The sequence below is a fragment of the Elephas maximus genome, chromosome 3 (genome assembly GCF_024166365.1).
Source record: "Elephas maximus indicus isolate mEleMax1 chromosome 3, mEleMax1 primary haplotype, whole genome shotgun sequence".
Taxonomy (NCBI): domain Eukaryota; kingdom Metazoa; phylum Chordata; class Mammalia; order Proboscidea; family Elephantidae; genus Elephas; species Elephas maximus.
In genome coordinates this window covers 133,297,059-133,309,630 of record NC_064821.1, presented here as the reverse complement: position 1 = coordinate 133,309,630, position 12,572 = coordinate 133,297,059, and the positions used below count along the sequence as shown (strand labels likewise).

The 12,572-nt window shown below is 39.8% G+C and overlaps 1 protein-coding gene across 1 annotated transcript in view; it reads right to left on the bottom strand.

The window, feature by feature from the left end:
- PRKACB (protein kinase cAMP-activated catalytic subunit beta) overlaps positions 1-12,110 on the bottom strand; it is a 138,418-nt gene extending 126,308 nt beyond the window's left edge. Inside the window, exon 1 of the mRNA XM_049879630.1 lies at positions 11,786-12,110. Within this exon, the coding sequence (XP_049735587.1) occupies positions 11,786-11,831 (46 nt within the window). The 5' untranslated portion in view covers positions 11,832-12,110. The remainder of the gene's footprint in view (positions 1-11,785) is intronic.
- Positions 12,111-12,572: the final 462 nt, after the last annotated feature.

Here is a 12,572-nt window from a genome sequence, read left to right as displayed (position 1 = left end):
GGAAACCCTGTGGGGCAGTTCTACTCTGTCCTATAGGGTCACTATGAGTCTGAATTGACTCAATGGCAACAGGATTTGGTTTTTTTAAATCTTCCACTTGAGAGTGAGCTATATGAAGGCAACTTTTTATCTCCCATGCCATTAGCCAAGAAATAAGAAATTAAGTGAATGGATGAATCATAACCTTAAAATACATAAAAGCACTAAAAACAAGTTCAGCAATACCTGTTTATCAGGGGAAGCAATTTATTATTTGCATTATAGTAGCAAATCTCAATATTAACAAGACAAACACCTATCTTACTAATACTGATGAATGTCCTCCACTTAGCATACGGACAGATTATTGCTTTTCATTGCCTGCAACAGGATGATAAGAGGCATGAAAGCCATGTGAGTGAGGAGTTGCTTCTTATGGATGAGCACAGAAAGTGGCTTCTTAAAATGGACATTACTCCTGGTGAAGATGCTGTGGACATTATTGAAATGACAACAAAAGATTTAGAATATCAAAAAACCACACCCATTGCCATAGGGCCGATTGATTCTAACTCACAGCAACCGTATAGGTCAGAGTGGAACTGCCCCATATGGTTTCTGAGGGGCACCTGGTGGATCTGAACTGCCGACCTTTTGGTTAGCAGCCATAGCTCTTAACAAACCAGGGTTAAAATTTTAAATTGCTAAAAATACTTTTTTTTTTTACTACCTAAATTTAAAAATGATTAGAGTCAGTTAAATATATATTTATTCTCTAAACCCAGCTTATCAAGATTTTTATGGTGCTTCCTTTTACTTGCTCTATAACTAACTTTTATAAGTTTTGAGGAACAGCCATGGGTTCTAGTGTTTTAAGTTTAGAACAATTCCACATTTCTCTGTCTATACTACTTGATTTTATGCACTTCAATCACGTAGGCTATTTTTTCTAGATTGAAGACCCCTAATTATTTTAGTTCATCCCCATACAGCAGATTTTCCATTCTCTTACTTCTTTTAGCTGCACCTGATACAAACCTCCTCTGGTTCTGCTATATACAAAACAGCACAACTACATACAGCATGCGAAGAGGTCAACATAAGAGAAGAACGTTCTGCATTTATTTCCAATGCTTTCCCCTGATTATCAGCATTTAAATCACCCCTTCACCTGTAGTAGAACATGAGACTCTCTTCAAAGGTCAACACAGTGATTCAAAAGCCTGCTTCCTGGGTCATCAGTCAGAGACTATGAATTGTTAAATATAGATTTAAAAAAAATTTCTTAAATACATTGCCTTATTATTTGATCACAGTGAGGCCACTTCTTTTCCTACATAATCCCGTGAGAGTTTTCTCTACAGGCACACCTCATCTTATCGTGCTGTGCTTTACTATGCTTCGCAGACACTGTGTTTTACAGGTCGAAGGCTTGTGGCAATCCTGCATGGAGCAAGTCTATCCGCGCCCTTTTTACAACAGCATGTGCTCATTTCACGTCTCTGTGTCACCTTTTGGTAATTCTTGCAATATTTCAAACTTTCCATTATTATATTTGTTATGGTGATGTGTGATCCCTGATCTTTGATGCTACTATTGTAACTGATTCGGTGGCCTTGAACCGTGCCTATGTAAGATGGCAAACTGAACTGATAAATGTTGTGTGTGTTCTGACCTCTCCACCGACCAGCCGTCCCCTGTCTCTCCCCCTGTCCTTGGGCCTCCCTGTTCCCTGAGACCTAATTGAAATTAGGCCAATTAATAACCCTACAATGGCCTCTGAGTGTTCAAGTGAAAGGAAGAGTCGCAGGTCTCAAAACCTAGAAGTGATTCAGCTTAGTGAGGAAGGCATGTCGAAAGCCAACACAGGCCAAAAACTAGGCCTCTTGTGCCAGTTAGCCAAGTTGTGAATGCAAAGGAAAAGTTCTTGAAGGAAATTAAAAGTGTTACTCCAGTGAATGCATGAATGACAAGAAAGCGAAACAACCTTATTGCTGATATGGAAAAAGTTTTAGTGGTCTGGATAGAAGACCAAACCACCCAGAACATTCCCTTAAACCAAAGCCTAATCCAGAGCAATGCCCTAACTCACCTCAATTCTATGAAGGCTGAGAGAGGTGGCGAAGCTGCAGAAGGAAAGCTTGAAGCTAGCAGAGGTTGGTTCATGAGGTTTAAGGAGAGAAGTCTTCTCCATAACATGCAAGTGAAAGGTGAAGCAGCCAGTGCTGATATAGGAGCTACAGCAAGTTATTCAGAAGGTCTAGCTAAGATAAGTGATGAAGGTCGCCACACTAAGCAGATTTTCAATGTAGACAAAACAGCCTTATATTGGAAGAAGATGCCACCTAGAAATTTCATAGCTAAAGAGGAGAAGTCAGTGCCCGGTTTCAAAGCTTCAAAGGACAGGCTGACTCTCTTGTTAGGGTCTAATGCTGCTGGTAACTGACTTTATGTTGAAGCCAATGCTCATTTACTATTCTGAAAATCCTAGGCCTGGAAACCCTGGTGGCATAAAAAAAAAAAAAAATTTTTTTTTTTTTTTTATAGGGGTTAAAAACTACAGCTGCTAACCAAAGGTCAGCAGTTCAAATCCACCAGGTGCTCTTTGGAAATCCTATGGGGCAGTTCCACTCTGTGCTATAGGGTCACTATGAGTCAGAACTGACTCGACAGCAATGGCTCTGATTTTTGGTTTGGCTGAGACTTACTGCTCAGAGAAAAAGATTCCTGATCAGTGACAATGCACCTAGTCACCAAGAGCTCTGATGGAGATGTACAAGGAGATTAACGTTGTTTTCATGCCACAACATCCATGCTGCAGCCCATGGATCAAGGAGTAATTTTGACTTTCAAGTCTTTTTAAGACATACATTTTGTAAGGCTATAGCTGTCATAGACAGTAATTCCTCTGATAGATCTAAGCAAAGTAAACTGAAAACCTTCTGGAAAGGATTCACCATTCTAGATGCCATTGAGAACATTCGTGATGCATGGGAGAAGATCAAAATATCAACATTAACAGGAGTTTGGAATAAGTTGATTCTAACCTTCATGGATGACTTTGGGGGGTTCAAGACTTCAGTGGAGGAAGTAACCACACATGTGGTGGAAAAAGCAAGAGAACTAAAATTAGAAGTGGAGGCTGAAGGTGTGACTGAATTGCTGCAATCTCATGATAAAACTCTAACAAGTGAAGAATTGCTTCTTTTGTATGGGCAAAGAAAGCGGTTTCTTGAGATCGACTCTACTCCTGGTGGAGATGCTGTGGACATTATTGAAATAACAATAAAAGATTTAGAATATCATATAAGCTTAGCTGATAAAGCAGCATCAGGGTTTAAGAGGACTGACTCCAATTTTGAAGGATGTTCTACTGTGGGTAAAATGCTATCAAACAGGATCACATGCTACAGAGGAATCTTTTGTGAAAAAAGAATCATTTGCTGCAGCAAACTTCATTGTTGTCTTATTTTAGGAAATTGCCACAGCCACCCCAACCTTCACCAGCCACCACTCTGATCAGTAGCCATCAACAAAGCACGACCCTCCAGCAGCAAAAAGATTATGACTTGCTGAAGGCTCAGGTGATTGTTAGCATTTTTTATCAATAAAGTATTTTTTAATTAAGGTATGTAGTTTTTTTTTTTTTTTAAGACATAATGCTGTTGCACACTTAACAGACTATAATATAGTGTAAATATAACTTTTATATGCACTGGGAAACCATAAAATTCCTGTGACTCGCTTTATTGTGATATTCACTTTATTGCAGTGGTCTGGCATTAAACCCGCCATATCTCTGAGGTATGCCTGTGATTAATCCCCAATAGTCTTGCTACCGTTTAAATACTGGATTATAAAGCTGGAAAAGACTACAGGATCGTCATCTAACCTAGCCTTCTCAATTTTTTAGCATACCTGGAGACATTATAACAACTTGTCCAAAGTGAAATAGTAAAATGTATTAGAAAACAGAATTCAGATTTTTGTTATGCCAAGTTTATGTTTTTACTATTAAATCGCATGTTAACTTTTTAATATCTATTTTAAATGACTCCAGGGGAAGAAAATTGGTATTTCTACAGTTGACATATGTGTATCCCCCTTCGATAATAGAGGATTCCTGAGCAGATAGTGTGTCTCATTCAATCCTTATCCCCATAGTTTTGTATAGAGTCTGTCACATTAGGAGCTCAATTATATATATAAATAATGCATGAACAAACAAAGAAATGAACTATATAGGATAACCCTAAGGAATTTTTTTTTCAATTAAGATTAAATACTCAAAGTAATATGGTATTGATCTAGGTATATTTATTTCCCATAAACTATACATCTTTTGTATTTAATATAATTTTTTTTAATTAAAAACAAGATTTCTTCCTCTGATGAAATATGGTCACATACATATACTAACATTTATTATCATCGGTATTATAGAGACAATTTAGTAAGTTGTACTAATTATTTCATTTTATTAATTTAATGGAATATCAGGATGAAGTATGGTCGATGCCTGAATATCTGACAGTATCTTAACAGCTATCCTGGCTTACCTAGGATCCTTCCATGGACTGCTTCTGCCACTGAGACATGGCTTACTTTTCTAAGCTGGCTTTCATGCCTCTTATCCTGCTACAGGCAATGAAAAGCAACAATCTGCCTATATCCTAAGTGGAGGACACTAAGAATACAAGAATTGGTTTCTAAACATGAGATAATTTCTACAGTACATAATCTACACAAAAAGAATCACAGAATCATGGAACTCAATGAGAAGGTATGTACACATCATCTAAACGGCATAGCTATTTGTCGTTTGACTTATTTTTTCTTTTCCCTAACCCAAGGAAGATTATTCCTAAAGACTTCTGTCAACCTACCGAATTGGAATATCTGCTAATTGAAAAGTTGGAAGACATGAGTTAGATATCATAAGAGATCACTAAATTTTTTCCTAATCAGCATTTAAATCTACTATAAATTTTCGATAAAAGTATATTCACTGAGATTCAGTGTTAAAAACTGCAAAATTTTAATTCTAGTAGAGCCCAATAGAGAAATTAACTTTGCAATTAACCTTATACATTACAGACAAATAAACTATAATAATTTTTTCACTAAATTTATAAATGTTTATCCAGAGTAAATGCTGAGGAAAAAAGTTCATTCCTAGTACGAGGAAATATAAACCCAGTATCTGTTCATCTACATACACTTCTTAGGATCCACAAATTGCCAAAATGACAGATACATGGGTTGACATTTGTATAGCACAGTCACATGTTGCTTAATGTCCATGATACATTCTGTGAAATAGGACGTTATGTGATTCGGACACCGTAAGAACACCATATTATATACAGGTAGTCTCCGGATTACGAACGAGCTCCGTTCTTAAGTCTATCTTTAAGTTGAATTTGTAGGTAAATCAGAACAATTAGGTATGGTACATACATAATGTCAGTTAGTCAAATGTTTGTCTTAGTATGTAATATACAGTGTGCCTTTCTATGCATAAAAAACATTTAAAAAAAAACACTTCCAAAGAAACTAAAACATCTTTAATATAATAATACAATAATAATAATGTTTCAAGAAATGTTGCAAAGTAGCACCCATTTGTTGTTACAAACCATTGAATGTACTTCAAATTTTTAATATAATAGGCTTTACAGGGGTTGGGACCATGTAGGTATATGTAGTCAGATGATGCTCAAACACACGTTATGTGGTGCATGGCTACGTGCAAAGACAGCTATGTTTATCCTGTACTATCCAATATATATAATAGCTAATAGGCATATAAGAATTAGAAATTCAGGTCCTCAGTTGAACCAGTCACATTTCAAGTGCTTAATAGCTACATGTAGCTAGCGGCTACCATACTGAGCAGCAGAGGTGGAGAATATTTCCATCACTGCAGAAAGTTCAATTGGACAGTGCTATTCTAATTATTCTAAATGATACAAGACAAATTGCTAAATACTTTCTAAGTGGTAATACAAGTTCATATAAACCAAAACCAAACCCGTTGCCATCCAGTCAATTCCGACTCATAGCAACCCTGTAAGACAATAGAGAACTGCCCCATAGTGTTTACAAAGAGCGCCTGGTGGATTCAAACTGCCGACCTTTTGGTTAGCAGTCATAGCTCTTAACCACTATGCCACCAGGGTTTCCAAGTTCAAATAGTTTTTTGGTTTTCTATTTCACAGAAAGAGAAGGTATATAATGAGAAAATAATTAAATTCAAATTGTAATGAAGACTAAGTATTTTAAAATTAATTTTATATAGTTTAATTTGAAATGATATACTGAATCTGAAAAGACATTCAAGGTAATTTAATCCTTCATCCTTATTTTACAGAAGAGAAAACAGACTGGTACAAGCAAAAGATACAACGAAAAAAAAATTCTCTCTAAGATATTTAGTATATCCAAAGTCATTATTGAATAACAACCAAAATTTGCTATAACTGAAAATAAACTGATACAAAGTAAAAACTGAAACCATTGCCTATAGAGTTGATTCTGACTATGGCAACCCCATGCGTTACGGAGTAGAACCAAGCTCCATAACGTTTTCTTGGCTGTAATCTTTATGGAAGCAGATCACCAGGCCTTTCTTCTGTGGTGCCCCTGGGTGGGTTTGAAGTGCCAACCTTTAGGTTAGTAGTCAACCACAAACCGTTTGTACTAACCAGGGACCATGAAACAAAGTAAAGCATAAATTATTCTGTATGTCTTAGGATCAGATTCTCCACTGGATACAGAGGCTGTTTAGCACAGTAGTTAAGGTATCAGGTTTTGGGGTTAGCTGCCTAGGTTCAAATGTTGCACCTTAACTTACTGGCTATGCAGCCTCAAGTAAGTCATCTAACCCCTCTGAGTCTCAGTTTCCTCATCCACAAAATGGAGAAATACTCGAACTACTTCCCAGGGTTGAAAAGATTAAGTAAAATTATGTATGCAAAGCACTTAGACACTCTGGTACATATAAGCCCTCAAAAAGTGCTGTTATGAAACTAGCATTTTAGTTAAACCTGGTCTACTGGTTCTGGCTGGAAACAGAGAATACCAGGAAGATGTTGTCATGGATTGAATTGTGTCCCCCAAAAATACCTGTATCAATTTGGCTAGGCCATGATTCCCAGTATTGGGTGACTGTCCACCACTTTGTCATCTTATATGATTTTCCTATGTGTTGTAAATTCTATCTCTATGATGTTAACGAGATAGGATTTGTGGCAGTTATGTTAATGAGGCAGGCTCAATCTACAAGATTAAATTGTGTTTTAAACCAATCTCTTTTGAGATATAAAAGAGAGAAGTACAGAGACATGGAGACCTCATACCAACAAGAACGCAGCGCCAGGAGCAGAGTGTGCCCTTTGGACTCAGGGTTCCTACACTGAGATGCTCCTAGACCAGGGGAAGATTGATGACAAGGGCCTTCCTCCAGAGCTGACAGAGAGGCAAAGCCTCCCCCTGGACCTGGTACCCTGAGTTTGGACTTCTAGTCTACTAGACTGTGCGAGAATAAATTTCTGTTGTTGAAGCCATCCACGTCTACTACTTCCGTTAAAGCAGGGCTAGATAACTAAGACAGATGTTCACCTGTGTTTTATTGACTATGCAAAGGCATTCAACTGCGTGGATCATAACAAATTATGGGTAACATTGAGAAGAATGGGAATTCCAGAACACTTAATTGTGCTGATAAGTAACCTGTACATAGATCAAGAGGCAGCTGTTCGAAAAGAACAAGGGGATACTGCATGGTTTAAAGTCAGGAAAGCTGTGTGTCAGGGTTCTATCCTTTTGCCATACCTACTCAATCTGTATGCTGGGCAAATAATCCAAGAAACTGGATTACATGAAGAACAAGGCATCAGGATTGGAGGAAGACTCATTAACAACCTGCATTAAACAGACGACACAACCTCAATTGCTGCAAGTGAAGAGGACTTGATGCACTTACTGATGAAGACCAAAGACCACAGCCTTCAGTATGGATTACACCTCAACATAAAGAAAACAAAAATCCTCACAACTGAACCAATAAGCACCATCATCATAAACAGGGAAAAGATTGAAGTTGTCAGGGATTTCATTTTACTCAGATCCACAATCAACACCCATGGAAGGAGCAGACAAGAAATCAAATGATGCATTACACTGAGCAAATTGGCTGCAGAAGACCTCTTTAAAGTGTTGAAAAGCAAAGATGTCACCTTAAAGGCTAAGGTGCACCTCACTCAAGCCATGGTGTTTTCAATTACCTCATATGCACGCAAAAGCTGGACAATGAATAAGGAAGACCTAAGAAGAATCAACACCTTTGAATTATGTTATGGTGTTGTGAAGAATACTGAATATACCATGGACTGCCAAAAGAACAAACATATCTGTCTTGGAAAAGTACAGCCAGAATGCTCCTCAGTGGAAAGGATGGTGAAACTACGTTTCACATACTTCAGACATGTTATCAGGAGGGATCAGTTCCTGGAGAAGGAAATCATGCTTGGTAAAGTGAAGGGTCAGGGAAAAAGAGGAGGACCCTCAATAAGATGGACTGACACAGTGGCTGTAACAATAGGCTCAACCATAACAACGATTGTGATGATGGCGCAGGACCAGGCAGTGTTTCATTCTGTTGTGCACAGGGTCGCTATGAGTTGGGAGCAACCCAATAGCTCCTGACAACAAGTCTATTGGTGACTTCCTTTAATTTCTATTCACTTTCAAGCTCTTAAGACAGAGAAATAATCTGGAAAACATTCCAAAGACTGTTACATTAACTCTAATCCACATGGTGGTTCCACTACTTAAAAGTCAAGGGACAACCTGCATTTAAATCTCTACCAACAATTTTAACAGGCCTCAACACCACTGCCATGAGTGTGTAAACAAAGTCTCAAAAGCAATCTGTAGGCCTAGTATTTAAAAAATCAAAAAAAAAAAAAAAACCTTCCTAGGTTAAAATAAGTAGCACGTGTTTTTGTGTGCTGGTAATCATGGGTAGAATAAAAAGTGGAAACCTTGATAAGTAGAACAGTCTTGACTGACATGACTTAAATTTTTTCAGAGAATTTTATCCTCACTTTGTTTCACAAAGAGTCAAGTTATGTTATCTCTAGAAACTATGGAGATGAGAATGGAAACTCCCTAGCTTTCAGGTCTTGCTCACTCCAGAAAATGTTTTATTCTAAGTGTACAGGGATAGGTTTCAATAGACTACAGCACAGTCACCAAATGGTCAAAGCTAAGACCCTCCTCGATTACCTTTATTCCCAGCTTCATTCTTCTGGAGTATTTTTAGGATTAAGCTCAAGAATCACCTGTACGAGGCTTACTCAACTTGGTATGTTTTTAAATCAGCTTTTCAAATCAAACATTTTTTACTGTCAATTTTCAGAGTTCTAACTTCACTTTTCATATGTTAGCACTTATACTTTGCCTTTCAGTTAACTTTAGTATACACAACTTCTCTCATCAATGGATAGTAAGTTTTTTGAGTTTTTACTTACAGGATCTCCAACCGAAACTAATACGCTTGGTATACATTCTGAGAATAAATGTATTAATTGATCATTTAATGACAGAATGAAGTCAGGGCACCAGGTTCTATTCCCTACTCTGATATTACTAACAGTATGAGCTCAACTCTAGCCTTCAGAGGTCAGGTTTTTCAGTTTTGAAAGGGAATGATCACACAGTCATCTCTAAGATCACTTACATACCGCATCTCTGTAAGTTTATGCTTCAATGTATCAGCTGAAGTTTAAAGAACTACAATGGATTTTTGAAAGGCAGTAGTTAAAAAAAAAAAAAAAGGCATGTATGGTAAGCGTTGTTCTTTCATGAAGTTTTAAGATGTATCAATGCAGTTTTCTTGCTCACTAAAGTAGAAGTACAGTAAAACATACCTGAGAACATTATTCCAAATGAAATTACCAGCACAGAGCGACACATGGTATTTCAAATAATTATCCCTAGAGACATAATTTGCTATTTTGTCAATTCACAACATTTATTCAAACTACTATAATGACCTTCTGTTTCTATAAATAAACTTACATAAAAAGCTGGCTAACATACTTAAGATCTAGGCCGTCACTAACAGTTAAAGTAAAGCTTAGGAGATAATTTAACCATAGGAATAACTTAGATGTTTCGATGAACATTAAAATTTCCATTCTTTTTTTTGTAAACACTCCAAGATTATCCTGTAGGTATGAACTTCTAAATTAATACTGTCTAGGGGAGAATTACTTTGATAACTTAATAATGGAAGTACACAGATCATAGAAGGGTATTGTCATTATGAAAAATATACTGTACAGGCTAGCACTTGCTAATGAAAATCATTGATAGGATTCAATTACCAAGTACATGTTTTTGTAACAGAGTTAGAACATATTGTATCTTTAAGTTAACAGAGCTTTAACAGGAAAATGACAACTGATCAGGCACAAATAATTCTTTATACCTTCTGACAATCTTTATATTTTCTATACAGTTGGTTACTACATTTGTGCAATTAAAAAAAATAGCACAAAATAGCATAAATCCTGCCTCTACAGTGGCTTTTTTAAATCTCTGTATCATATATTGACTATGTTCATTAGTAGTTTGTATGATAGTACATCAAACTTTTCTGAAGCTCCTGAAAATTAACACCAAAACTTCACTGGTGAAACAAACCATATAATCTGGTCTCAACATTCATATTAAACAAAATGAATGGCTAAATTCTTCTAAATCATTTCTGCTTTATTGATGCAGGAAAAAAGAAACAAAACTAATTTCCTCCCGCTAAATAACAAAATTAGCCTCTTATGTTACAGGCATATTAAAAGATACTACTTACACGAACGTAAATAAATTGCCAGGCATTCCCCCAAGTGCTGGGATGTCATTTACTCCTGGCGATATAGCAAATACCATTTGTTATTTGGTCATTCTGATTTATAAAATCTAACATGAACCTTATAAAGACGAACCAATTTTTCACAATCATTCTGATATATATTCGTAACCGTACTGAAATTCAATTTTCGTTCTTTTTTTTTAAACTCTGTTTAGCGTAAAGTGTGGCGTGCCCGCACTTTCAGCTCTCAGAAGGAATCAACAGTGTTCTCGAAGCACTTCAACTCCGAGTGACCTTTAAGTTTCACAGGCATTGTAGCGGATTCTTGAACGTCTCTAGAAAGGTAAACTTGCCTTGCTTTTTCTCTAAAGGATAATGCTGCTGTTTAGTGTTCTATTTTCCATTCCTAATCTGAAGAGATGAGAAATGTCTTAAGACTAGTTGTCTACTCTGGGTTCACTTCATCTGCGGAGAGCGAGACTAGCAGTTTTCACCTTGCGATAAAATCGGGTTGGACCCAAGGGATGGAGGGAAAAGAGCCAAGTCCGCCCACGGCACTACCTGTGGCTCCAAAGAGGGGGTCAGGAGGGGAAAGCGAGGACTGGGATGGCACAAGGGACTTCTTTACCCGCACTATATTTGAATAAACTATTCCAGGATGTGTGCAGTCCCCCTCCCTCTAGAGAGAAAAAGAATCGCGGGGCCCCTTCTCCCTCGCACTTTCCATCCGCCCTTGCGCTCAGCCCTCGCCCCGGAGCTTGGGGAGGGGAGGGGGACCCGCTGGATCCAGGGCTCCCTTGAGCGGCTCCCGGCGACCGCTGCTAGGCCTGGACTGTGCCCACGGCCTCTGGGGCTCCGACCTCGAGGGGTGCGCCGTAGCCCGCGCCAGCCTGCCCAGCCGGTACCCAGTCCCGGCCCTCGACTCACCGCTCTCCACCTCGCTGCCTTTCTTGGCGGTCGCCGCGTTCCCCATGACTGGGGAGACGGAAAGAAGGGGCCAGGAAGGGAAGGGGGGCTGGGGCCCTCCCCGCCACTCCAAAGGCTGAGGCAACTCCCGCTCTGCACCCGTCCGTGCGGCGAGTGCTCTCGACGCTGTCGCCCGGAGTTCCGGCGGGAAGACGGGAGCCGATTCTGAGGAGTGGGCTTCAGGGAACTCCTCAGACCCGTTAGCGGTGGCCGCGGCGGTGGTGGTGGCGGCAGCGGTGGTGGCGGCAGCGGTGGTGGCGGCGGCGGGCAGACACTCCCCCTTCCCCCGCCCCGCCCTCCTTGCGCGCCCCCGGGTAGCCGCGCGCCCCGGCCCCGGCCCCTCTCCGCGGGCAGGCTAGCGCACCGGAAGTGACGTAAGGGCCCAGGACGCGGGCGGCGACGCTGTGGACCCCGGCGGTGCAGAGCCTGGGGGCAGGCACGGGTAACTGAAAGTGTTTCTTTGGCCCGCCCAGCTAGGACGTCGTAGCACGGGCTGGCTCTCCGGTGCTAGTTCCCAAGATAGTGGGAGTTGACATGGGAACCGTTAGCTTTGAAGAGCCCATCGTCTTCTCAGCTGGGCGTCCCCCGTGCCCTGGAGCATGGCCGCAGAGGCCGTGCAGGTGCTTTCTTTGCACCCAGCAGCGCAGCGGCTCGTCACTCAAAGTCGGCCTCCTCCGCGCGGCCGCGGGCTGGAGATGAACTCCGTTACCAAGACCGCATCATGGAGTAGGAGGTCGCACGCGAAGAG